The 26463-nt window shown below is 39.1% G+C and overlaps 1 protein-coding gene across 11 annotated transcripts in view; it reads left to right on the top strand.

Moving 5' to 3' along the window:
• NLGN1 (neuroligin 1) overlaps window positions 1–26463 on the top strand; it is a 428954-nt gene that overhangs the window by 120730 nt on the left and 281761 nt on the right. For 8 of the 11 annotated variants that reach the window (XM_069023950.1, XM_069023942.1, XM_069023944.1 and 5 more), the window contains 2 exons: window positions 7600–8405; window positions 8856–8915. In XM_069023950.1, the coding sequence (XP_068880051.1) occupies window positions 7913–8405; window positions 8856–8915 (553 nt within the window). In that variant the 5' untranslated portion in view covers window positions 7600–7912. Of the gene's footprint in view, window positions 1–7599; window positions 8406–8855; window positions 8916–26463 lie in introns of those variants that run through there. The other 3 variants (XM_069023952.1, XM_069023951.1, XM_069023953.1) reach the window with 2 other exon arrangements.

Genomic DNA, 26463 nt, shown 5'->3' with positions numbered 1-26463 from the left:
ACTCATATTCCTTCAACGAAGCAGAGAACTTAAATGGCAATTTAAAAAGATGTTTTCTAAATCTCCTCAATCACATCCTGCCTAGAGAATCCATTAGCTCACTTGTTGAACTGGTTCTGGGAATTTAATGAGGGGAATACACTTATGTTGTGTTTTATACTTCTATTTAATTACATCTTGTCTGAAGCTTTCGAGTTCAATATCTGAACTTAAAGTTGTTCCTTAACTTTTGCCTTCCCAACCCCGTCCCCCAGTTTCCAAAACAGTACTTGAAAGCAGTAAAGTGTTATGTAGGCACACAGTGTTAGAAATATTCATGAGGAGAAAACGACAATTTAGTCAGGAGAAACCTTACAGATAGACTGAATATTTTGACATTCTCAAGCCTGCACAAAACAGGCATTGTGGGATGGGGCTTTTGTTCTTCAGCTGGTTTCACAATGATGGTTTATTTCTGTGGAGGATCTGGGCCCTGGAACAGTCACCACGAGACGTTGCTGCTGGGTCAGGAAACCCTCTGGTCACTGGAGTCGTGGTCAGCGTGGCCAGGACATGACTACAGGGGGACTGAGCCTGGTTGCTACAGCTGAAATAAGTCTCTCACAGACAGGGGTAGAAAATGAAAAGAGGACAAGGAGCTGAATAATAGGAGCTACACATGAAGTCAGATGGAAAGACTAAATCTTTGTAGACGTTTAATGGTGTTATATTCTAAGCTTTTGGGAAATTTTATTTGAAATTTTTTTACAACAGTAAATATAGTCTGTGCTATATCCTATTTCTATTTCATGTGAGAGAAAAATTCCCCATCTATGGCACAACACTTTACTGCTACCATTACTGCAGACTTTATAGATCAGAGATGTGTCAGCATGTTAGCTTTAGCTGTAATGCTTTTTTTTTGTGAAACCTTATGGGCCTTGCAGCCACTTTCTCATACTGACACTCATAAAACGTTCAAGTTCTCATATTTATTATTTAATTTGCCTCCTATATAAAGCAGCAGAGCTCTTTGGTACATGAATATGAAGCCAAAAATGACAGGCAGGCATGAATGGGACTAATGAGTTTTAATAATGCACATATTAGAAACTGCTAAAGGAAGTTTAATTAAGAAAAACAAGTTAAGCATGAAATTCATTTTGGAACAAATGCAAGTAAAGTCACAGATGTACAGAATGCTAGATCACAGGAAACAACCTCTTCAAGTTGATAGATCCCTCTAATGCCAGTATTGCACTCAAGTTGTAGTGTGCACTCTGCAGTTCTGGAAAGCCTGGTAATACCAGTCAAGAGCACTTTCAGAGCTGAGTTAGAGATGTTGGGTTTGTGATTAACAAATTATGTTTATACGTCTGTGAATTTTGTGATGAGTTGGAACTTGATCTCAATTACCCTAATGAAGTCGGGACCATCTCGACCATCTGATCAAGAACAAAAAGCATGGGTTCTTTTTTCTGCCACAAGGAAGTCTGCTGGTCTTTTTCTTAAAAAAAAAAAAAAAAAAAAAAAGAAAAGAAAAGAAAATCATCTTGTTGAAGAGCTAGTTATTGATCTAGCTCTACAACAAGGGTTTTGTGTGCTTGGAACTGTTACTGCATTGTATCCGAATAGAACAACAATTCATGGACAAATCTGAGTTCATTCAAGCATCTTTGTTTGCAGAGTTCTCCCTCAAGAAGTGGTATTATCTGTATTCTAGCTTTTTTTATCTTGAATTCCTAACACACTACTGACCAGGAAAATACAAAAGTGATATCTTTCTTATGAATCTGATATGAAAGTTTGCCTTGGGGGATGAACTAGCATTAAAGGTAGTATTATGCTTGATATTATAGTTGTATTAAGGGTGGCGAAGAAAATCCAATTAATTTTTCTCATATCATTAACCCTAGTGAACCAAGGGTGAACCACAAATATGTAGCAGGTGAAAAACTTTGTTAACAATTCTATAACTAAATTTTTCACCTGCAAGAGACAACAAAAGGACAATTAGTTTCAGGAGCCTCTGTGTGGGTTCTAGACACTCTGCTACAGTGATCAGATGAGAAGCATGTGTATATTTTATGAAATATGAATCAAAGTAACTCCCACTTGACCTAATGATATGCAATGCACAGATTTTGATACTGAAGTTCTCAAATGAGAAACATCTGGGTTATTTTTTTCTCCAGGATGACCTCTGATTAACATGAGTTCAGTGGAATTTCTACAGTAGGTCAGGGAATCTTTGTGTTCTGGAGCACAGAGCAGCCACCAACAGAATGGCCATTTGATCATTTAGCTGAATAGTTACAGTACTCAAAAGGGAGAATAATGTGTGGTCCATTTAAGAGTTAACCATAAGCTGCTAAAAGGAATAAAGGTTCACTTCAGTGCCCATTATATTCCAAGCCAGTGCATCTGTCATTTTTGATTTAAATCTGTATTACTTAGCTGTCTAAAACTTTACACATAAGTGACAGAGTTACCCATTCTTTCTGTTATGGGTAAAATCACCATTTCGTTACCTACTTACTGTGCAAAATGTCAGACAGCTCTAGTCCACATTAGAAAATTGTAGCCAACTTCTGGTAATATAAACAATTACTTCAGATAAGAAGTAGAACTATTTTAAGAAAATGATTTATTGATATGAGTAAATGGAAGATAATAAGACAACTGACACTCTTTTCATGGGCTTAATTTGTCTAATTCAAAAACCGTTTAATAGAAAATTTTGATGAGAATTCTTCCTGTTTTGGCAAACTAAGATGCAGGAATTATTTAAAGGGATTTTTGATCATGAAAATACTAGTTAATAAGCATTAGTGAATATTCCCACTAATGGTAAAGAATAAACATTTGGTGCAGTTGAAAAATACATCACAATTTAAAGGAGTCTTTAAAGACATCTACTCAATTTAATTCAACTTCTCACTAATTTTGAAGCACTCCATTGAATACTTTATACTACTATATTTAAATACTGTATTTTTCACTAACTGGTTATGAAGTTTAGTGGTCAAAACATCATATCAAATTGAGGTAAGGGCACTTAGGTATCAGTTTCTCTGATCTGGGAGTGATATATTTACACAGCTTGTAGCATCTGGAAATCTTTTCCACTGGTGTGTTTGCAGATTCATGTAAGAATGCTTGTAATCTCATCTTAATGTGGGGTGGGACTGCGAGCCCATAAAGATGATGTCTTATTTATACCTTTGTTGGCCATCTTGGCAAGGGTTCTGCATCTAAATAGGGCTGGATTTGTAGCAGCTTTCTGGAGCTACCAGACCTGTGGCTGCTCTGAGGTGGAGGGGCTGCTGGCATATGGGATCTGACCAAACCCCACCAGAACTGTACCCTTCTTATGTGTATCATGTATTCAGGATTGCAGCCTCCTCTATTATCATTTCATACACCTGATTTTTTTAAACAAATATAGTTAATTTCTTGAACTAAACCCATGCAAATCCCATCCCTTTGAGAAAGTATTTAGGGAAGTATGCAAGAGCAGTGTCTGTTCTAAAATATTTCACAGAATGTTTTGGGTTGGAAGGGACTTCTAAAGGTTATCTAGGTTTTGGTAGGGACACCTTCCCCTCCAGGCTGCTCCAAGTCCCATCAACCTGGCCTTTTTTACTACTAAGTTGAGAGAAATACACTGTATTTGGAACAGTGCTTCCCTTTCTAACTTGAAACATGAAAGAAGAGATGAGGAATTTTGTTCTGCATCTCTTGAGGATTTGTCTGATCATGTTTACAATTGGTGTGTCACACCAACCCAGTGTTCACCCTTATCTTTCCTCTAATGGCTGGCCGTGTTCCTGCTTGGCTTCGTAGTGTGTTTTAGAACACGGATTTCTTCTTCGAGACATGAAACATCTCTGGGCTCTCAGTTCTAAGGAGAGACTGTTGTAAGTAAAAACGGATGCAAATGTAGCTGGTTCTGCAAAATAGCAGTTGTGTTTTGAAATGAAGTGGCGTTGTGTGGTGTTCCAAACTCTGCAATCACTTTGAATGTTTGTGCAACTGGGATTTACTAGCAAAGTTGAGGTGGAAAGGAATTTTTAAGCATGAATATCAAGTTACAGAATACACCTTCAGCTGAAAAGAAAACAACTTTTTAGGGCAGTTGGGAGTTCTTTATCCTAGCAATAATGGCCTTTACGTGTACTAAAGCTGGCATATGGCCAGAAAGCCTTGGGTTACCACCAAAGGTTTTATTAATCTTTTGAAACTATTGATAGGTGGTACAGATCAAACCTTAAGATTTGGAGGTCTGGGCATGAGTAACAGAGGAGTTTAGCTGCTGCAGTTTACAGGAGATGTGACCTGTTGTGGGATGCCCTGTGTCATTGGAAATGCAAAGATGCACCGAAGCTCTCTTGGATTGTTCACTCCTCAGCATACTAAATGCCTCTCTAAAGTATTTCAGAATCTGAGCTATAAAGTAATTTGAATTCAGAAAGGAAGATAATAAAATAATAGATGATAGAAAAAACCTCTGTATAGTATAGACTGTTCGAAAGAGCATGAAAGACTTTATCAAATACCTTTTACGGTAGAATTCATTTGTGTTACCACAGGGAGCAATTGTGATTCTCAAATCAAGACAGCAGTAAAATCTGAAAATGTTTCTCCTCCTCCTCCTCAGATCCACATTATTTTGATGCTAAATCTTGCCCCAGATTTATCATTGCTACTCTTTGGTTTATTCTCCTGCCTGTCTCCCTGATCATTCCTATTTATTCCTTCTCTTTTTTTTTCCACTGATTCCTCTTCAGTTGAGTCCAGATCCCAAAGGAAAGTCCTATGTAGATCACCTACAGGAAGACTGAGGAGAATTTTGTCCAGCATTGACTCTCAACATGCTCCTGGCCAGCTTCCCTGCTTGCCCTTGCACCTAGTGCTCAAAATGAAATTTTGTCATGAAAGTCTCAAAAGATTTGATAAATCTTAGTCTTTTTATTTGCGTTGAGTTTGTGGTTTTGATGTGATAGCTTCAGGGCAGCCAATGACAGGACTGAATGTCTGACCTCTCAGTCTCAAAAATAAATTGTTACTTAGACATTGAAAAAGAAAGGCTTGAAAAGAGCAAATCCAAAATTCAAATTGCAAATACAATGAAAATATGTTGATTCAAATTCTGCAAGTGCTCAACAATCTGCTGCCCTATACAACCTATCCATCTATTCATTGAGGCTACTGCCCAACAATTAATTAATTAGGAATAGCAAACACAGAACTGAGTTATAGTCTCACCTTTTTAGCATCCTGTTTTTGCCATAGAGTCAAACCTTATCCATGGGAGGCAAACCAGAACTGTAGATCACAGCAGAGCTGTTCAGCTGCAAAGACAAACCAGCAGATAGACAAGCTTAAAACTATAGCCCAGCTCTAGAACTGGCTTTGAGTTTACATTGAGTTTACCATTTAAGTTTTCAAAAGTCTATTAAAAAGTTGTCATAGAATTGAAAACAGGTGCTAAAGGAATTATTAGTAGCATCTTGGTAATTTTGTGCACTGAACTAACCCAGCACCTTGAAATGAAGAAGGATGTTTTATCCTATCCAGCTATGTTGGATTTATTGTCCTCAGACCTTCCCCAGACCATGTGAATTAGCAGGAAGGCTACTGAGATTAAGTTCCTGCTATTTACAAGTTTGAGTTTGAAAAAAAGAGAAAGTGGATCTTTCCATTCCTGACAGGAAAACAAACCCTTGTGGGTTTTAAGACCCAGTGGAAAAGGCTTAAATCTGTGTAGGTTTTTTAATACCACTAAGGAATAGGCTTCCATCTCCCCATGTGCATTACTCAGAAACCTGTTTGCTGACTTTGTCTTTACTGTTTCTCAAGTAATACCCTACTCCCTCCAAAATCTGAAATGCTACAAAGCAACAATCCTCTGTGAGGGGAATGTCTGCCATTCCATGTAAGTGCATTAAAGTAAATGTAAACACATGCATCAAGTTTGGGGAATTATTTTCTGCAGCTAAATCGGTGCGTTTCCAGCAAATACTGAGAATATGCAGCTGGAGAATGAAGGATATAAGCCTGTTTGTTAATGCAGTTTCACAGTGAAGGTATTAGAATTAGCAGAGAAAGAAAGGGAAAGAGAAAATTGCGGGAAAGCTTCATCTATCTCCTTATTGCCTCCTGAGATAGATTGTTCAGAGCTAAAGGAACACTAGACATGAACCAAATCTCCTGCTGTCCTATATAGCTTTTACAATCTCCTTTTTAATAACCCAAACTGCAGGGTAGTCTGACTATTAGACAAGCCGTTCTTTTGAATTCTCTCTACAATGTGTATAGGCATGATAAAAAAAACAATTCTCATTAAAGCTGCCAATGCTGTTTCAAAAGCAGGTGGTTTAAAATGTTTCCTATACAAAGCAAAACACATTTCTTGTGCATTACACACTGCTTAATAGGGAGTGTAAGATTACACTGCTATGTTGTGTATAACACTGCATCTTAAATAATAGGATATTGTAAGTTGTGTTGGAAATATGTTTCACATGAATGTGGAAGATATAATGATATGCACTGAGCAATTTTCAGAAGTGCTGGAACACAGTCTTGTGTGACAACCTCTGAGCTAAAGTAGTTGAAAATAGCATCTGGAATTTCAGATTATACAGTCTCTGATCCTAACTGATTATTTTTTCTAGAATATTGTTCAGTCAGCATGTGGACATATGAAAGATAAGATTTCTCCTGTCCTGTGGGAATGCTTATTGTTTATGTTATAAATTAAGAGTGGTAGGAATTGAGTGCTCTCGACATGCGTTTTCATTTTTCGCTGAAGTCAGTCTTTTATAAGGAATGCAAGATTGATCTGACGTAAAAATTGTGATATACAGCTCCATCCCTAAGCTGCCTGTTCATATCCTTTTCCAAACCAGTTCTGAAAAAAACCCCAGCAACCTACAGAGGTCCACTTGTACTTCTGTGCAAATTCAGAGTTTGCCATTCACTTCAGCAGAAGCAGATTTCGGTCTTTCATTGATGTGAACGTTTCACTCTGTGTTTTTCATCAGCTATCAGAAAACCACATAAAGCATGGTAATTCAGGTTATTGTGAATGAGCACAGTAATTCATGTTATATTTTAAAATTAACAAAAATATTTTTATGTATTATAAACTGCTTTTAATGAAATAAAATGCATTTGGGTCTTCAGTATGCCTGTCTATCTTAATTTCCCCATCTTCTGCTTTAAGAAATAATTACTTCCATTCTGATAAATCAACTTCTGCAAACAAGGTGAAAATTGATTATGAGTTGATTAAGTTAAATAAAATATTAACATAAACACTTATGTAATGGAGCCTGGCAGCAAATTGCTTATTCTTGAAAAGGAGAATTTTAAAAATGTGTTTTCTGTGAGTCTTGTTTCTCCTGAGAAGCCTCTATAAATTCAACAGGTGACATTACAGATAATCCAGTAATCAGTGCTTCACCTGCCATTTCATGGACCCATAAACTACTGCAGTTTAACGTACATGACTCTAGCAAATATTAATGTATGTAAATAACGTGTTAAACACTTAGTTATCACTCTGCTCATATTAGCTCTTTCATACTAATGATTTATTTTCATTTTCTCCAGGATATAGACCTGCGGCTAACTGGATTTGATTTATAAGAGGGGATTCTGCAGTAAATGGCTGCTCTCTTCATATTGCTGCTATGGAAAACAGAATTGTCAATAGGATGTAGTCTGATAAATAGTGCTGAGTGAAGATGCAGCTTCAATAAGTGTGAAATCAATGGAAGATGGTTACGGCATGAAAAGCCTTTTGAGATTTTTCTGACAGGCACCTATTTAGGAAACTTGATCTGTTTCCTCCGGTCGCCCTGTTTTTACACCAGTGGATACAAATCAGATTGCTTCACTGTGGTTACACAACTAATGTGGGACCATGGCCTTTCCAAGATCCATGTGGCTGAACTGTGTATGGAGAGCGACGGTGGTCCACCTGCTACACATGGGATTGAATGCCACTTTTGCTTTTTCTATACTTGGATTTTTGCTTCACGCTGCAGCTGTGTCCTCCCAAAAATTGGATGATACCAATCCAGTGGTGACCACCAACTTTGGCAAGATAAGAGGGATTAAGAAGGAACTTAATAATGAAATTTTGGGGCCCGTTATTCAGTTTCTCGGGGTTCCATACGCTGCCCCTCCAACAGGGGAGCGCCGCTTTCAACCTCCTGAGCCTCCATCTCCCTGGGCAGATATCAAAAATACCACCCAGTTTGCTCCAGTGTGTCCCCAGAACATTATAGAAGGCAGGTTGCCTGAAGTCATGCTTCCCGTGTGGTTTACTAATAACTTGGATGTAGTTTCAACCTATGTACAAGATCAGAACGAAGACTGCCTCTATTTAAATATCTATGTCCCAACTGAGGATGGTGAGTTAATAGCAGGCGAAACAGGGAGATCCTTTTATTTTCCTGTTCTACTTTCTAACAATATTAATTCACGTGTACTGGTAGCACGCATGGCTTTCCCTGTTTGCATGCCAGCTTATTACATGTGTGCACGATGCTTTTCTCTGTGTGCATTTGTCCTTGCTTTTTGATTGATTTTTTTATTTCTTTTCTTTCTGTCTACGCTCATTTTTTTTCTCCCACAGCACGTGTATTTTTTAGGTCAAAGTCGGTGCCTAATTCTCATTGCCACCCACCGACTTCTGGGAAGATGCATCAACATCTTTTCCATTGCATGTGCAGGCACAACGAGTTGAGAGTCTTCCGCACCTAATAAAGCAGGTCATATTTAAGTTAGATAGTGGTGTTGCATGCTCCTACTGTCTGTGACGGAGCTCCATGTTATTTTCTAGTCTTCTATTCATTTTTCAGTCAAAAGAATATCCAAGGAATGTGCCAGAAAACCCGGCAAGAAAATTTGTAGAAAAGGAGGTATGTATAAAGTGGACAAAAAAAAAAAAACAAAAACGGGGGAGAGATCAAAACCTTGCAAAAGGAGAACGAGTAATACAGGTGGAAGAGGCTGATTGCTGGTGCTGTGAACTGTTAGGGGCTGTCTTGTCCTGGTGGAGAGGTGTTTAAAGAGAGGACTGTGTACAGCAGATGAGAAGATAACTGCTGTAAAGCCGGGACTCGGTTGCACCTGATCATCTCTCTCTCGCGCTCTCGCCAGTGACAATGTTGGCAGCTTCTCTCTTGCCCTCGAGGTTCTGGGCAGTGTCTGTAGTGGCACGAGGGACAGGACGTTGTGTGTGGGTGCAGAGGAGAGGAGGGAGCTCTGTGCCTGGGGACGGGCACTGCTACCACTGGAGGGGCTGGCCCAGCCCACAGCTCTCCCTTCCACTACTATGGCATAATGGCCGGGAAGTATTATAGCAATGCAGGGCTGAGTCCTGCACTGGCTTTCTCCAGGATACTCCTTGTTTTCTTGGAACAGTGTTAACTTTCCTGAAACGTAGATGTGAAACGTTTGGGTCTTTTTTCGTTTTTTTTTTAATCGCGCTTCTAAAAGTGAGTGTTGATTTCCTTTATTCTGTGATTACAGCTCTCTTTGTCAAGCCCAAAAACTCTTAATAGGGCTGTAGGGAGCTGTTAAAATATTGTGACATGGTACTTTGGGAACTAGGCTGCTTTTGGAAGCTTTGGAAACTTGGCTTCTCCCCTTTCTGTGTTAAATAGTATGGAAGACTTTGCAGATTTCTTTGTGAATATTTGCAAATTCCTGAAGCAGTTGACATGCAATAGAGAAGGTCTATTTTGGTACTGATTTAAAGGAGGCATTTGATGCTAATTTTGAAGTACTAATTTTATACTACTTTATATGTTTGTTTGGCATCAAATCACTTTATTGTTTTCTTTAAAAGAATGTGTTAGCTTAGAGCTGGACTACACATGAATTAGAATGCTTTTTGGGGTAAACAAAGAGTACTGCGGACATGCACAGTTGCCTACTAGCTGTAATCCATATTTTTTTAATCCAGTTATTTCAAAACAAATACATTTTAGGAAAGTGTATAGCATAAATGTTTAGAGCTGGGCAAAATTCATCTCTATAAACACCGTATTAGGTTTTTAAGGCAGTATCTAGGCTCTAAATGAAGGTGGTCTTGTTTCTAAGGCTTTAGCTCTTACAGCTAACCGCTGGTTGCAGCTAGTTGTTAATTATTAATTGTTAATTGTAGTTGCTCAGTGTATGCTTTTTTAGATTTCTAAATCCACTTTCAGTGACTTTAAGCAATGTGTGTTTAAAGTGTCAGGCTTTGAGGCATCTTCTGTTTTCTGTTAGGGAATTTTTGCTAGGTGCTGTAAAAGTACAATTGTTTAAGCTGGATTCCCAAAGCTGGAAATGAAGATAATCAGGGTACACGTCACTTCTTCACACATCATTCAAATTAGAATAACTGCTGTCATTTATATGCATTCAATTAATGTGCAGTGCTGCAGCAGTTATTACGCAGTTCATCAAGCGTGTGTAATTAGCTGAGCAACTTTCACTTCCTATCACCCAGACGCTGATTCACAAAGTCATAAATAAAGATGCAGATCCCCATCATTGTTCTCACAGAGCATCCTTCATATGAGAGAGTATAAAAAGAAAAATAATCAGAAAAGTAGCAAAAGTAAAGGAGAGCCCAGTAGTTGAGAAAGTCATGCTTATTGTCCTGTGGGCCTGAGGAGAATAAAGAGAGTTATTTGAAATTCAGTAGGTACCTTTCCACTTAGATTCATTGCACACACAGCACAATAAAAAGCCTACCTTTTGCTGTGGACAAGTGCAGAGAACTCCTGAATACCTTCAGCTGGGTAGCTGAGATATCTGTAATATCTTTGCTTTCTGAGTAACTTGCACTCAACTCACCCATGCCTAACCTGGGATTTATCCTGGGCTGGGATTGCCCCCACAGCCAGTGGCAAAAGGAGTCGTGTGGCAGGACAAAGTTGCAGTGGAGTCACAGCAGGTGAGCAGCAGCCACAGCTTAGAAATGGCATCAGTTTTGTATCAAAAAGAAGAAAAGCCCAGCATTTTCTCTTTTGCTGGATTTTTAGGTTGAAGTCATTGCATCCGAGTTAGTGATGAAAACTATTGGAAAGAGAAAATCTGGAAATCAGAGGCAGATTTACCCCATCTTTTAATTCATAAAGGATATGTAAGATCAAAGTGACTGAACCAGCACCCATATGCTATCATTACATATGGTTTGATTCTTTCTTACTACATGAAATAGATTGAACTAGATAAATAAATTGGTATTTATACTTAATTGGCAGCTGAGAGACATGGGAAAATTCAAAATTTTGAAGAACAGGGAGCAATCTGATTAAGATAGATGTAGAAAGGAAAGGAGTTCTATCCATGAGTCATGCTAGAGATGGTAATGGGCATTATATCCATGACTTCTGCTGGGATTTGGATGTGCCCACAGCAGAGACTAGAAAATGATAGGCTGAAGCTGGGTGAAAAGAAATGAGACAATTCAGCATGTTTTTTTTGCTAAACATGGAGGCCTGTATTTCAGTTACTTGACCTTCAATTTACTGATTCAAAAATAAAGAAAGAGCATCTGGTTTTGTGTCTTTTCCTTCAGGTATATGAAGGTCAGAGGCTGCCAATTCTGATTTGGGTATGCACAAACCCGTGTTTGCAAGGACTCGTTTTGGAAAATCAGTGCAAAGGCATCTGATTAATTTTGTGTTACATTTTTGAATACTGTTTTTGTAACTCGAAATTTTAATAGGCCCTGGATTATAGTGTAGGTAATACCATTTTACTGTTTGATACTAATTATATTGTTGATTTTGTGGTATTTCCTGAACTTCCTGACAAACTTTTGCATCATTTCCAGGGATTACCTGAACAGTTTTCTATGGCTTGGCCTTTCAAATCCCAAATTTACCTTGTAGTCAAAACACAAATATTTTACTTGTGGTCCAGAATGACAGGCTAACTCCTTATCTCTTAGGAGGGCAAGTGCATCCTGCTTTAGCTGCATACCTGTGGTGTTTTAATACTCTATATTCATTTCTTTGCATTGCAATGGTTTGTACTAGGAATTTCCTAATTTAATGATAACTACGTAAAGAAAATTTGGAAAGGATCACTAATACAAGCACTAAAAGAATCCCCAGGTGTTGTGTGCTCTGCACTTGGGATGACAGTATGCTCTTTCTTAGGAACCTGTACTAAAGCCTTCATATTGCCTGAAGGTGCCTCAAATGGGAAAATGTGGAGGTGTAGGTGGTATATCCTCAATGTCATGGAGCCAGGCATGTGCAGTTTTGGATAAATTGGTGTTTGTAGGAGATTTAGGTGTAGAATAAGGAAAGAAATCGCTTGATCCTTACTTCTATGTTTAGGAATTATCGGTGGCTCAGAGACCGCCCGATATCAGTGACTTCCCCACATGTGGATTCTGTTTCTTATTCTAGTCAGGGCAGTGAATAAATTTTAAATGCGAAGACTCATGATCTGAACTACCTCATTTGAGAGTGTAGGATTAGACAGCTCTATTAATATTTATGCCTCCTAATGGGCTACTTGATTTTCAGAGCAAAGCTCCCCACACCATACACTGTTGGGTTATGGCTGTGGTTACTATGGACGCACAGAAGGAAATATACATACACACAAATATATTCATGGAACTGAAACACAAATCATCACACTGCTGTAATCTCATCCTGCTTTGATCTCCCTTTGTTTTCAATAGAGAATATGTTACATCAGTTCTGTTTTGAAAGAGGTTCTGATAACCTTAGGGCTTTAAGCTCAGCAATGTGAAATATTCTTTGGAAGACTAAGCAGAAATTTCACCTGTTACCTTGTGTTTCTGTTGCGTGTTTGTTCCAATACTCCATTTAACTACGCTAGAACTGTTTACTTATCATCAAAATCTTGGAAAAGAAGAATTAATATAACTTGTGCAGCTCTTGTGGACTTCCTTAAATGAAGTTCTTTCTGTAAACCCATTTCAGCTCTGAAATCAACCAGAAAAGGACAGGTTAAGACCTTTAAAATGTGTATTTCCACTGGCAAAAGTTGCCAATTTATTATCAGAATTCCTTTTTTCCTAAATATGTAATTTAGAAAATAATATCAAAGTAATGGAAGCGTAGATGGTAAATTGTCAAAAATTATAGAAATATTCCTTTCTCCATGGCCATATGAGTGAAAAATATGGAATCTAAGGCGTGAGCCTGCATCACTATAGACAGAGCGATGTCAAAATAAGTTATGTTGTCAGTAGGCTAAGAACATGCCTTTGAAAACCATTGCCAGGGCTCTGGGTCCCTTGGGAGTGAGTGCCAAACCCACAGAGCTGCCTTTGTGCATATTTTGGTATACAGCAGCCCTGTAAAAGGGTTTATATCTTCATTAGGCCACTCTGAAAATTCAGAACTAATTATTTGCCTGTAGTATATTTGGGTCAGTAGTTGCCTGCACACATTTTAAGTTTCACCCAAATCCAGCCTTGCTGGCTCCTGGCTGCAGAGCACTTACCCTCCTCCCCTGTGGTATCAGCAGCCCCAAATGTAGCCCATAATCCCAAACTCCACTGCTACTCACCAAGACACCACGATTGCTCTATTTTTCTGTTCTTTTTTGAAGCCCTGTTTTTCATTCCTCAGCTACCACTGCAGCATTTCCTATTATACTGGTAATACATGGAAGGAGATAATGAAGCAAACATTGTCTTGTACAGACCTTTTCATCCTTTCACAATCTAAAGCTGTTAGTGTCAGTTAGCAGCATTTTTCAAAGATGTGCAGTAGGTTTATGTCATATTTGAAATAAAATGCTTAAAACTCTGATGTACTTTCTCCAGCCCTCTTTCTGGGTGAGCCACTGCTTGACAATAGCAGACTTTGCAGACTGTATTTTAAGACTCCAGTCATCTTAAATGCCATCAGCACTGGTCACAGTCCCCTGTAAATGTCTGGTTGTTCGGGCTCTGAGCTCTTGCTGACCACACAGTCATCGCGCTCTCAGTGCTTTGTTCATATACCTTGACAGTGCTTATAGCTCTAACAGGTCTTAAATTCTGATCTAATTCCATTCCTTGTCCATTATTTTACTGCTTGCTTTTCATTTTCTACATCCTCCCCCACACAGGCTCTAAAATAGTACTGATAATGCTAAGTCGGATAAAACTGGTTTGTGCTTCTTCCCCCGGCCTTTGTTGGCTTGGACTGGTTTTATTCAGTAAACATCTGTGAGATGGTTTTCCTTTCAATCTGTTAGTTTCTAATTTATCATTTAAAGCCAGAATGGACAAATCTCATAAAAAACAACTACATAAGTGTATTTGTACATTTTCAGGAGGAACATTTGAGTAACTAATATGCCTTTTTGATAACTGTTGTTTTCTACTTGTTTATCCCCCCCATATTGTAGTATTATTCCTTTGCTCTCCTCTGCGTTAATGCTCTTCATCTCTTTGTTTCCATATAATACACATGGATACAAACATTTTTAGTATTCTTGGGGTATTTTTTTAAGCTTGAAACATGATGCTTACATATGTTAGACCATTCTTAAGGATCATCTCACAATGTTAATAATCTGCTTATAACTTGAATATTGCTCCAGTAGAATTTCTTTTTCTTTTTTTTTTTTCTAAATTCTTTTCACTCATAATTCTTTAGCCTTCTTCATTTTTACTTACTTTATGTCAAATTTACATGTCTCCTCCACTTTGATATGTATGGTATTAATAATTACACTAGGCATTCAGAAATCAACTGCTTTAATGAGCTTACCATAAATGAGATTTGTTTTCAGAATATCAAACCATTTCCTTCTGTTTTAATATTAATATCTCTTATTTTACTTTGTCATGCTTGTAATAATGAGATTTATCCAAAGAAGGAGCAGCACTAAACAATGCAAGGCTAAGGGAAGTGGGACAAAGCTGACTTTCAGCCATGTTTGCACCTATATTCCAGCACAGTGCAGGGACCAGAGTGATCTCTGGCTGGAACTGGATCTTCCTCAGGGCTGCTCTTGCAGAAATTGCAAGACACATGGAAATGGCATAGTCCAGGTGCTGCAGCTGATTTCCCCTTCCAGAGTTTTGCCAAAGGGTTTTGGAACGTTTCAGCAGCAGCAGTAAATCATGTTCCTAATTCCTCTGCTGTGGGAATTCTGTTAATATCCCTTGGTGCTATCAGAGCAGGAATCAATCTGCCCTGGCAGAGTTTTGTACATGCTTTTTATGAGGGTGGATTTTGACTTTCCTATTCATACTGAGAGAACAGTAAGCACACAGCAAGTTTAGTCATAGGAATATGTTTGAAGAGAGAGAAAATTCCCTGGCTGAGCTGGTTTTTTTCAGCTGATGAGGCTCAGTAGTTCCTTTATTGAAATATCATTGCCCTGTAGACAATGCATCTTCTGCTGGGGGTTGCATTAAAGGGGGTATAACCAACGGGTTTGACCAAAAAGACACATTTTGAAGGAAACCAGAGCCAGCAGGACAGTTTGTATGTTGTCATAGGCACTATTCACATCTTCTGCACTCAGACATTTACAATTCAATGTCTTGTGAGATGCTGAGCTCCCCTAGAATCCGTAGGTTTGGGCTACATTAGTGCCAGTGGATTAGGCCCTGCAGAGGCAAAGTATTGAGGTCTCTTGTTATGATTTAATATTTAAGTAATTTTTTAATTCTTATTTTATAATCTGTTGAAAATCATATATATAGTATACATAGAGAGATAATTTAGTAAGGCAGAAAAAACAGGAGAGAGGAAGCCAATTATTATTTGTGTTTGTTTTCTGAAAAGCTTCCATTTGTAAAGTTTCCCCCTTTTTGTAAAGGCCTTCTTTAATTATTAGCTGAAAATCAGGTATTTATGTAATTACCATAATTATATCTACACATCTAGTGTACTTGCAATTATTTCATAAAAAATTGTAATTATTATACAATTATAGAGGATAATGATGCCCTTGTAACATATTGCAGAAGCCCTAATTAAATGGTGGCATAAATGAATTGGAAGAGATTTTGAAGTTTTGAATATTGTTTTATCAGAAATATCAGAAGTGACTCATCCACATTATGAACTGGCAGTAAAACCCCTGCAAAGTTATTTTGAGAAAATATTTCACAAAGCTCACGGAAAATGATTTGTCTCCATTGCATTTGTCTTTACTTTCTGTTCTCCATATTCTTATACCTAAAAGCTGTCTGCAGATTTGTAATGGAAAGGTACACTGTGTAGGAAGCAGATTGCACAGCTTGCTGAATGTTTCTAGAAGGCTCAGCCCAGAGCAAGCACAGTTTGTACTTAGACATCCTTTTTCTAAACAGAGGCAGAAACTTATCCAACAGTTGGCTGAAGATGATGAAAAACTTCACTAAAATATAAGGAGGTTTTTATTACGTGCTGAGATTCAATGATCTGCTTATATATTGGGGTGCCCAAATTTTGCACCTTCAGGTTTTGGGGAAAGAGGGAAACAAATCCTTGGGATGCTCCAGGCACAGGACATGGACTAAGTGGTGTGGATACACAGGAACCCTGTGGAGCATCTCCATTTTTCTCCAATAGAGTGGGTGGGGAAAAACTGGCAAGGATGACATATGCCAGAATCTACCAAAACCTCAGGATCACAGATTTCTCACCCTTTTTCGTGTCAACCTTCTGTAGCATACAGATGATCTCTCTTCTCTTCCTTCAGCTAATTTTAGAAGCCATTAAAAATGGCAGCAAGAGATACAGCGTTTTTAAGCTTGTTTTTTCATTCTGTGTTTCACATCTGACACAGCGTGGTGTTCACTGGGGCGTGCACAGCCCTGACCCTGTGGCACGAGGGGCAATGCTGAGCTGCCCTTCCCTTGTCGCCCGCCTCAGCTCTGCTGAGGACAGCCCCCCACTGATGCTCGGGGCAGGCTGGAGCCGTGCCCAAACCAGCTGGGGGGGCTCCCATTCCCATCTTCCCTCCCACCTTCCAGCTGGGCTCCTCTTCCACTCCTTGCTCCCAATTTTGTCAGGGGAATGACTCATGCACATTCTCCCCACTTGCTTTAGATGCAGTCAGGCAGGTTAGACAATCTTCTGTTTAATTTGCTTAATTCACCTCAGCTCGTTTTTGCTCAAGCCTGCCTAAGGAGGGTTTGCAGGGTCTGCTCTAATGCAGAATTTTAAACTCCCACAAAAAGATGGGAGCGAAGCTCTGAGAAACAGGGGACCCTGGATCAGCAAAAATGTCTTGCCATGTCCTAAGCTGAAGAAAGACCATCCATCCGTGGCCTGGAGAAGAGCTCCCTGTTTGTCCCACTTTGTCAGACTTCCATGTTGAGGTTGCCATGATTTGCTCATAGTTTTGGGGTGTTTTCCTGAGGACTTGCTGCCCTTTAACCCAAGTTTTGCACCAGTGTTGCTGTCAACCTCTCTACAGTGCCCTTGCAGGGATTTTTAAAATTTTCTGCCAACATTACTCTTTGCTTTTAATTTAATTTTCTTTATTATTTGACTTTAATGTAGTGAAGAAGCGAACAGAACAGAACCAGCTGCATGTGGCTGACCCAGTGAGAGCTCAGTTTCTGAGAATCCTCACTGCCAAAGCAAAAGTCTTAATGAAATGGACCCAGTGGTAAGGGAATATGAAACATACATTTATCTATGTATATAGCTACATCCAACAGTCATAATCAGATTTGGAAGCTCAAAGGAAAGCTAGTACAATTTTTCTTACTTGATTGCAAAATTGATATTGACTCACATTTTTTCATACTTATTTTAAAGTCCCAAAAAGAACTTGGGCTTTTTTAAAAAAAAAAATGAAGTTAGTAGCTGAAGGCCATATCTAAGATACTTATGTGAGACAAACAGAAGATTTTGTGCATTTACTGACCCCAAGGCTGTTTTTATTAATAAGATTTTCTGTGCTTTATACAGTACTTTGGATCCATGAAATACTGCTGTATATGGCTGTTGGAGAGGCAGTTTATTTTGTGAAATTTCTACACTTTTCAGTCATTAGCCGAGCCATGGGTTAATGAAAAATGGATTGCTTTTGCTCGAAACAATAACTTCTGAAACAACATATAATTGTTATACTTAAGAGCCAAAGCACCTGTGGTCTCTTTTAGATGGAGTCTCCATAGAAGAGGTCTCACACAAAGGAAGAAAGAAAAGATGCATCGATTGTTTTTTTCTTTAAAGAGCCACAAAACCCTTGATTAACTGCAATTCTTGCCGTGATGCATTTGCAGTTCAAGTACTAAAGGTGTTACCTGGCCAGAAGCCCATTATGATACAGGACCATGCAAAATGGGTGCTTGAGTTTTACAGAGACACCGATGATTGCTGAAGAAGTCCCAGTGGAAGTCCATGCTCCAGCCTGAATTGGGGCCCGTTGGTGCAAACCCCTCACACCCTGTTCCGTGTGCTCTTCATTCCGTGCTGCTCACAAGCAACAGAGAGCACCTCCCCTCCGACTGAGAGACAGTCATGTGCTTGTGACAGGCTGGTTTTGTTTCTCCTCCTGACGTCTTTGAAAGATGGCTGCTGAGATGTGCTCAGGCATGAGAGGGACGTTCACTTGCACAGGTGAGCTGGGAGACAGATGATGAGCTGAGAGCAGCAAGGAAAGGGATCTGACAGCAAAGAAGGCTCCTGACACACATGTTGAAGCAGGTGCACACTGCCAGGCACTGTGCAAACCAAGCATAGAAATAGCACTAAAAGGCTCTTTCCCTTTAGGCAGAATAAGGTGAAGAAGAAGGCAGCACACAATTCCACCCTGCAGTTTTTAGTGGCAGAAACTATTTTTCTCTCCAGAGTTTGCTAACATATATTAGTTGCTGTTTTTCTGCCCAGAGCTTTGACATATTCAACTACAAGCTAGTTTGGCTGAGTATCAGCACAACAAACAAGCAGCAGTCAAACAAGAGAGGAAGAAACAAATAACTTCTCAGAAATGCTCCATATACCTTCCATGCTTGATATTTGCACTGTGCAAGTGGCCTGGCTGTCACCCCTCTCTGCCCGGGACCTGTGTTAGAGGACATACCACAAAATAGGTTTAACCTAAGGTAGAGCAAAAGCTTGCACTTAATATTGCTCGATTAAAAATGGATAAACTCAGCAGTAAGTCAGAATTTGGCCTGTTGTTTGAATTATGAATATTCTTCTAACTGCTGTCACTTCCTTAAAGAAATACAGAGGTTTCCTTGAATTTTAAGTGACTTTGGATTGAAATTCTCTGTGAGTGATTATCTGGCTCAGTGAATACTGTTGTTATCATTAGCAATTTTGGGTGTTAACCTCTTCACTGCTAAAATCTCTGAGTGCTGCGTGACATTGTCCCTGCTCTTGGGAAATAGAAAGGTTAAGAAGCCATTGAAATGCATTCAGGAAATGTCATAATTTTTAGGTTGATGAAGGGCTAGCCTGGAAGAGAACAAAGAACCGATAATAATAATTACATTTACTTTGTGCTTGCAAAGAAGACAGTTTGAAGGAGAGCGGGCCACAGACAGTAGCTCATTTTTGGTTCTGCCCCTATTAGTTATGTCACATTCCTGCTCTCCTTCTCTAACCCCAGAAATGGGCTCTTTAAAGAGAGCCTGGTTGCAGAGGGATGATTTGACACCAAGCCAAATATACCTTTCCAGTGATTCTGGACCTCAGTAGCCTTTTCCCTTTCCCTCCCTCCTCCCCTGGCTAAGCAGCATCTGGCCCTCTCCCTCTGCTGAACTTGTGTGACTCTGATTCAAGTATAGATTTAGTTATTAAATCTGGAGATAAAGTATGGATCTGTTCCACTAATCAGATACTACAGTGATTAGAGCCATAGAAGTAGTTGGAGAGATCAATTAGATTAAATTATCAAATCATTATAAGCAAACTCTTAAAGACAAAGCAATAGAAAGTAATTTTGTGTCACTATTTCTTTGGAGAATATTTATATTCCCTTATTGTTTGTTTGCATCTGTTTTCTTTGTGTGTGTTAACATCACAGTGGCACCAAACCTCACGCTCAGAGCTGGGCTGGAGGACAGAATGAACCAATTCTATGATAAAGCTCTCTCTGTGATGCTGGTCATAGGTTAAAACACATTATTTCTTTTACTCTGGGTGGAAAAATACGTGCACGTGAAAATCTTACTTTATAAAGCCATTGGGCAGTTTCTTGGGGGAGCTCATTTCAGATCCCTGGGGTTAGGCAGAAAGCATTCTGCTCTCTCACCAGCCTTTTATCTCCCCCATCCCATTCTGTATTTATTATTTTGACTGTGTAATCTTATTTTGAATGCTTTTATTGCGTAAACCCAGTGTTATGAACCAACGCCGGCTAATTCAGATAAAGGTTTGTGATTCATTCTTTAGTAGCTCGTTTTCTGGGCTCCTCTGAAAATGGTTTTCTAGTGTAAAACAGCCATTTATGTCACTCCTAAGCCTTGAAGTTGTGTTTTCAACAGTCTGCAGTGTCATCTTCTTAACATGTATATATATAAGCTTTTCTTTATTAATCTATGTTTTAGTAGCTACTCCAGCTAATGCTAATATACTGCTTTCATGAGAGAATTGGCAGAATAGTATACATCAAAGGCAACAATTAGTGTATTTTCATTTGACTTTTTCTGCCTATTAGGTTGTTAAATTTTGCATAGAAAATCATTAGCATGTTTAATTTGGGAAGGAAGCTCTTGGAAGGGGAGTTGTGGATGTAAATCAATGGGTGAGGAGGCTTTCGTAAAACAGCAGCTATAGCTCTGAAATGTCATGAAATATTTTCCCATATTATTAACTATAAATGCCTAGAGATGAAAAAACTGCAGGATTATCATTGGCTTAGGAGTTAACAAAGAAGCTTCTGATGGTTCTGTCTAATATTAAAATCTGGAGCGAGATTGTATCACATCCTTTTCTGGCTGAATACTGCCATAGAATTACAGGTTTGGAATTTCAAAATACCTGCTCTTTTCTCACTGAAGGTGAAGGACATCTGAGTCAGGCTAGATATGATATAGTTCATTATTTGTTTTTTTTCCTTCCCTAAAACCAGTTGAAGAACTGTTGCATTGCAAGTGGCGTTGCAGCTGTTACAAATGTTGTTTACAACTTCAGAATTAGCTGAAGTTGAAGAAGTGTCAGAAAAAACTATGAAGTGCCTTTTCTCCCATCTCTTCTGGGAATTTGGCAATTCAGAAGCTGTTGTCTGGCATTAAATACATTCAAAAAGGTTTGGATTTTGACCAATTAAAGTCAAAGAAGAAAGGTCAGAAATCAACGCCAAAATAGAATTGAATATTCCCTCAGACAGCAGCTAATCAGGGCTTTTGTGTGGCCTGCTGTGCCAATATCTATTCAGAGGCTGGTCATTATGTCTCTGTTCTAGGAGAGAGATAATTTTGGAGTCTTCAGTGCCCTAAAATCAAGCAATTTACTGCCCTTTTTTTCCTCTGTTTTTGTGATGTTCTGCCTGATAAACATTCAGCACTAGACAAAGCGGGTTCTGGTTTTGTCCCTGCATTTTCAGTTTCAAATTTCTTTAAGTGCAGTTACTATTCTTTGGTGCCAAACTACTTGACTGCCTTCATAAACCAGGAAATTTAGCAGCAAAACTGACATAAGCATCAGGATTACATTATTGATTATTTGGAAGACACAAAAATCCATACAGTCTTTTGCATTGTGCTCCAGTGGAAAGCACCTGGACCCATGCGCACTCAGTGGGTAAATTAGTGACTACAGAAAAGTCAACCATGAAATTCAGATCAAGTGTTACAAGATCAGGCCCAAATTGCCATTTTTAAAACATGAACGGACATAAGCTTAGAGACATATGCAGGGAATTTGAATGTTTGGTAGATTCTGAGAAATTTGCCTGAGATACATGAATACCTTTTCACTTTGCTGCTTTTTTCTCCATTCTAATTTTCTAGAAATAATTTCACATCTGTCTCATATCATAGCTTCTCCTATAATAACAAATCTCTTTTATCTTTTCTTCTGTACTGTTTGTTGTTTTTTTCTGTTTCTTGCTCTCATAGTCTTACTGTGTCTTATTTGTCTTTATTTCATGTTTCCACCTACTTTTTTTTTATTTTAGAAGCATTTACTGCCTCTTTAGGGCTGCAAAATCATGAGCTAATATTTACTATTATATACCCTTTATTTTTTTCCCTTTCCACTGAAGATGGAAAAATCAGGACAGAAGAGTGGACTTCTGCAAAGTCATATGCACAGAGGGAGGGAGACTGAGTATCGTTGTAGAGCTGAAATTAAAACATCCCATTCTTTCTATTGCAGTTTATTTTTTGGGGCTGGGCTGTTTATGATGCTTCTGGGACACTTTGTTTCATGTAGCTGAAGCAATGCTTCTTTCCTTTAATTCCTGCACAACTTAATCTCGATCTTTCCTGAGTGCAAGTATTTGTCAGTCAGTTACCCCCCCACAGGGGTGCGAATCACATCTAATCTTAGCCCATGAAATATTTGCTGCCTCCCACCTGTCTTGCAGCCTTACAGCTTCCAAATAGGGAAAAAGAAAGGGCTGCTGCAGCTTTCATTAATTATTTAAGTGCTGTTATCAAACATTCCTAGAGTGCTGTAAATTTACAGGCTTTAGTACAAACTTGGAGAAAGCAAGTTCCCTGCTCTGGAGAATTTACAGTGAAGGAAAGACAAGAGAGAGGTGAAGATATAAAGCCAGTGGATGTAGTGAAGTAGTGCAGAACACGGGAGTTTTGATAAGAAGGGATTGCCACAATCCGTGGTGTGAGGGAGAGCAGGAGCGCTGGCTGCGTGCACAGAGTGCCCGAAGAGGAGAAGGCCGCAGCAGTAAAAGCCAGTAACAAATAACGCACAGGGATTACAAGGAAAGAAAAAGGATTGACCTGATTTGTGTGTTTACCACTCAGCGTCTTAGTGGTTCTCTTTCAGCTCCCCAATGTAATCGTTGGGCTCAGCAGGAGGGAGAGGATGTTTCAAATGGAGACCGACGTGGTCGAGCGGATCTCTGCTCCCACCACGGGGACTTCATGTGTGAGCTGTTTAGTGACTCCAAAAGACACATGAACAGTGGGAAATGGCCCCTTCAGAGGGATTAGTGACACATTCTGCCCCCAGCACAGGGCTGTCTTTGGGCCACTGCAATTATGTCCCTCCCAGAGGCAAAGAGCGGCATCAGCTGCCCAATGAAGCTGGTTTTTAAACTCAGTCTGTATCCTCATGTAGAACCAGCACAATTTTCTCCTTGTTTTTCTAACATGGTTTTATTTTTAGATACATGAAAGGATGAGCACAAAGAGTACCAGTGCGTCTAAACAACACAGGGTAACTGGAGGTGAATAGGCAAGAGTCAGCTCACAGAAACCCACAGATCCTGATGATATTTCCCACTGACTTTGTTATCTTCCTATGTCTTGTGTGGCAGTGTGCCATTGCCCCACGTGGTGCAACTGCTGCTATGGAGATCCCTTGAAATAATGGAATATTAAAAGGTGTAATCTATGATGGAACTATCAGGCACCACATAAAAAAAACCATGTTCAACTGCAAATTTTTTCCTAGAAAAAACCAACGTGTCTGGGTGCCATACTGCCACACGTTGTTCTGCTCAGTGCAAAGGGCTGACCACATGTTTGGGCACTGCTCCTTTTCTGATCAAATGCTGTTTATTGCACTGAAATGCTACAGAGTATATTCAGATACTCTATCCATGTGTGTTTAAGGCCCTCACTTAAGCATGCTCCTATGGAGAACAGTTGTGGAACCTGGGGTTTATCCAGGGATAGCTGAAGGCAGATGTTGATTTAAAGCCTTGCCTGGTGGGAGCATTGCTATTTACTGTTATAGGAGCAGGATTTGTCCCATAGTTTGCTGAAACTGGAAGGATGACTCCTGGGGACCACAAAACTGGTTTAAAGTGGTTGTAAAATGTCTGTGAGTCTGGCTATAAAATAGGCATAATTGTAGTCACTGCATGAATTCTGAGCAAGACAAAGACATGTATGGTCATGTACTTTCACCCTGAGCTAAAAAGGATTTTTCTGTTTGCCTTCTCTACTTGCATTTATTTGCCTATTTACTGTAACTTTTTTTCACTAACTTTAAGAGGGAATACTTAAGAAGAGCAAGATATATACATTTAAGCCTGTGGACAAAAATATCAGCCAAAAGCTCCACATGAATGAATACATAATTGGCAACTTGTACTTGTCTGTTATAACAAAATAGCATTAAAGAACAGAACACTGACTGTAATGTAAGTTGCAGTTACTTCCCTGTCAGGGCAGCAATCCTCTTGAGGCTGTCATCTATTGCAACTTGAGCGATTGCTAATTGCTTTTATGAAAGCACCAGCTTCAATTATATTTTTAGTGTGTCACCTGTACAGGTTTATATTTGCATCTATTTAGAAAGGCGCTCATGCAAAGCTGAAAAAATCAGGAAGGAATCCTACAAACCTGAGGTTCATGTTTGAATTTGTAGCAGTAAGTACACTGAAGGCACAGAACAAACTGTGGTGTGCCAATCACACTTCCCATATGGAAAAGTAGGAAAAATGCAGTGTTTTGCTGGCTGCCCACACCTCCTGTTGGTCTGGGTTTGCACGTGGCTCCACTGGAGTGCTGCTCCACCCTGATGTCCCTGACAACTGACTACTGAAAGTGGAGAGGGTCCTAACAACACATCCGGGGATCACAGAATCATGGAATGGTCTGGGTGGGAAGGGACCTTTGAGATCACCCAGTCCAGACCTTCCACTATCCCAGGTTGCTCCAAGCCCTGTCCAAGCTGGCCTTGGACACTTCCAGGAATGGGGCAGCCACAGCTTCTCTGGGCAACCTGTGCCAGGGCCTCACTGTAAAAAAACTTCTTAAATCTGACTTAAATCTTCACCTTGAACTTTGCAACACTTTGGATTTGGATCCAGACTGACTCGGTTGAGCCAGTGCCTCCTTCAAAGAAGAGATAATTAAAATGGCTTTTATGTCTTTCTCGGAGTCATCATGTCATTTGTTCTGGCAGCAGATGTGACAAAATTATTGCACTTACTTTAAGTTTTCTATGTTATCTTAATGGCCCAGAAATTTTTTAAAGGAGGTTTAGAGTGTGTGGCACACAACGACAACTGCATTAACACCAGTGTTTCTAGGAGCATGGCTTTGCAATATCTGTACTCATTTTATGGTCTGTGGTAGGCAGGCTTGAACTGCTTTATCATTTTGCTCTCTTTTAGTGAATCAGAGTAATTCCTCACAGTAATAAAACAGAGACCTGAATTAGCAAAAATCTGATCCCTAAGTGACCTTATCTTGCTGCCTGTCTGATGTAATCCAGATCCTGATGTGATCCTGCCCTCCTTTCATGTGAATAGTGAAAAAGCACTCCTTCTCATTGACTAAAAACCTAAGTTTACTGGGGGAAAAAAAAAAAAAAAGAAAGAAAAAAGTCTTTCAGGCATTTTTCACATTGGAAATACATTCTATTGGTTTCCACAATCAAAATTGCTTGAAATTTTTAAATTGAATATATTACTGATATACTACGGATGTATTAATCTGTATTCTTGGGTATATCTGTGTCTTTGTTAGTGGGAAAATTCTGCTCCAAGTGCAGCACAGCAGCTGAAAATGCTGGTACCACTTCAGGAGGCAGATGTAGGTTTTCTTTCTCCCTTTTTTTTTCCTAAGCAGGGAGAAAGAAATTGTGTTATATATTTTTAATGAAATGGTATTCAGATTAAATAATTATAAAACAGCCTTGTAGTAACCTCCTGATTACTTTGTGCCTGAGAGTTAGCCTTGTAGTAGCTGAAATCATTGGTGAAATGATGATACAGAAAATACATGTTGTTTATTAAAGAACCATTGGTAGATGAAATTAAGATGAATTTTTAGGCTTTGTAATTCAAAACAATCTAAAAATAAAAAACAAGACTAGATTTTTATGGATTTTCAATCCTATTAATATTTATTAAGCTCCAGTTCTTTGGGTTCCTGTGTCTCAGATAGTCTGTCATGAAATAACACAGGCTTGTCTCCGACGAAAATTAACTTGGACCCAACTGAAATCAAAGTGAACTGATTTCTTTATTTTCATTCCTCAGACTGACAGAACTGCATAAAGCAGAAAAGCCAGAAAAACATAATAATTAGACTTGAAAAGCCCTTGCTACTTTATAGATCATGGATCGTTTTGGGAATAAAGATGTGCAAAGTTCTTAGAAAAAAAGAAAGACAAAAAACCCTCTTTAGTCTTGTATTGCTATTAAAATTTAAAAGCAATGCAACACTGAGGATTACAATCCAGCCTTCCAAAGAGCTGCTGCCATGTTGTGTCAGTCTTCTTGTCCTTCTCCTCTGTGCTGTTCTGGGCTGTAGTATATGGAACTCCAGATTTTCCAGGGAAAACCATCCTCACCTCTGTGTAGCAACTGTGGAGAAGGCATAATTGGTGGTGTTTTACCAGCAGTGGGGTAAACAGGTCTTTTGTATCAACACAAAGGCATTCTGTA

Source organism: Aphelocoma coerulescens, chromosome 9 (assembly GCF_041296385.1).
Source record: "Aphelocoma coerulescens isolate FSJ_1873_10779 chromosome 9, UR_Acoe_1.0, whole genome shotgun sequence".
NCBI classification, from domain to species: domain Eukaryota; kingdom Metazoa; phylum Chordata; class Aves; order Passeriformes; family Corvidae; genus Aphelocoma; species Aphelocoma coerulescens.
Note: the sequence above shows the minus strand (reverse complement) of the source record. Positions and strands in the feature narration are given on the sequence as shown.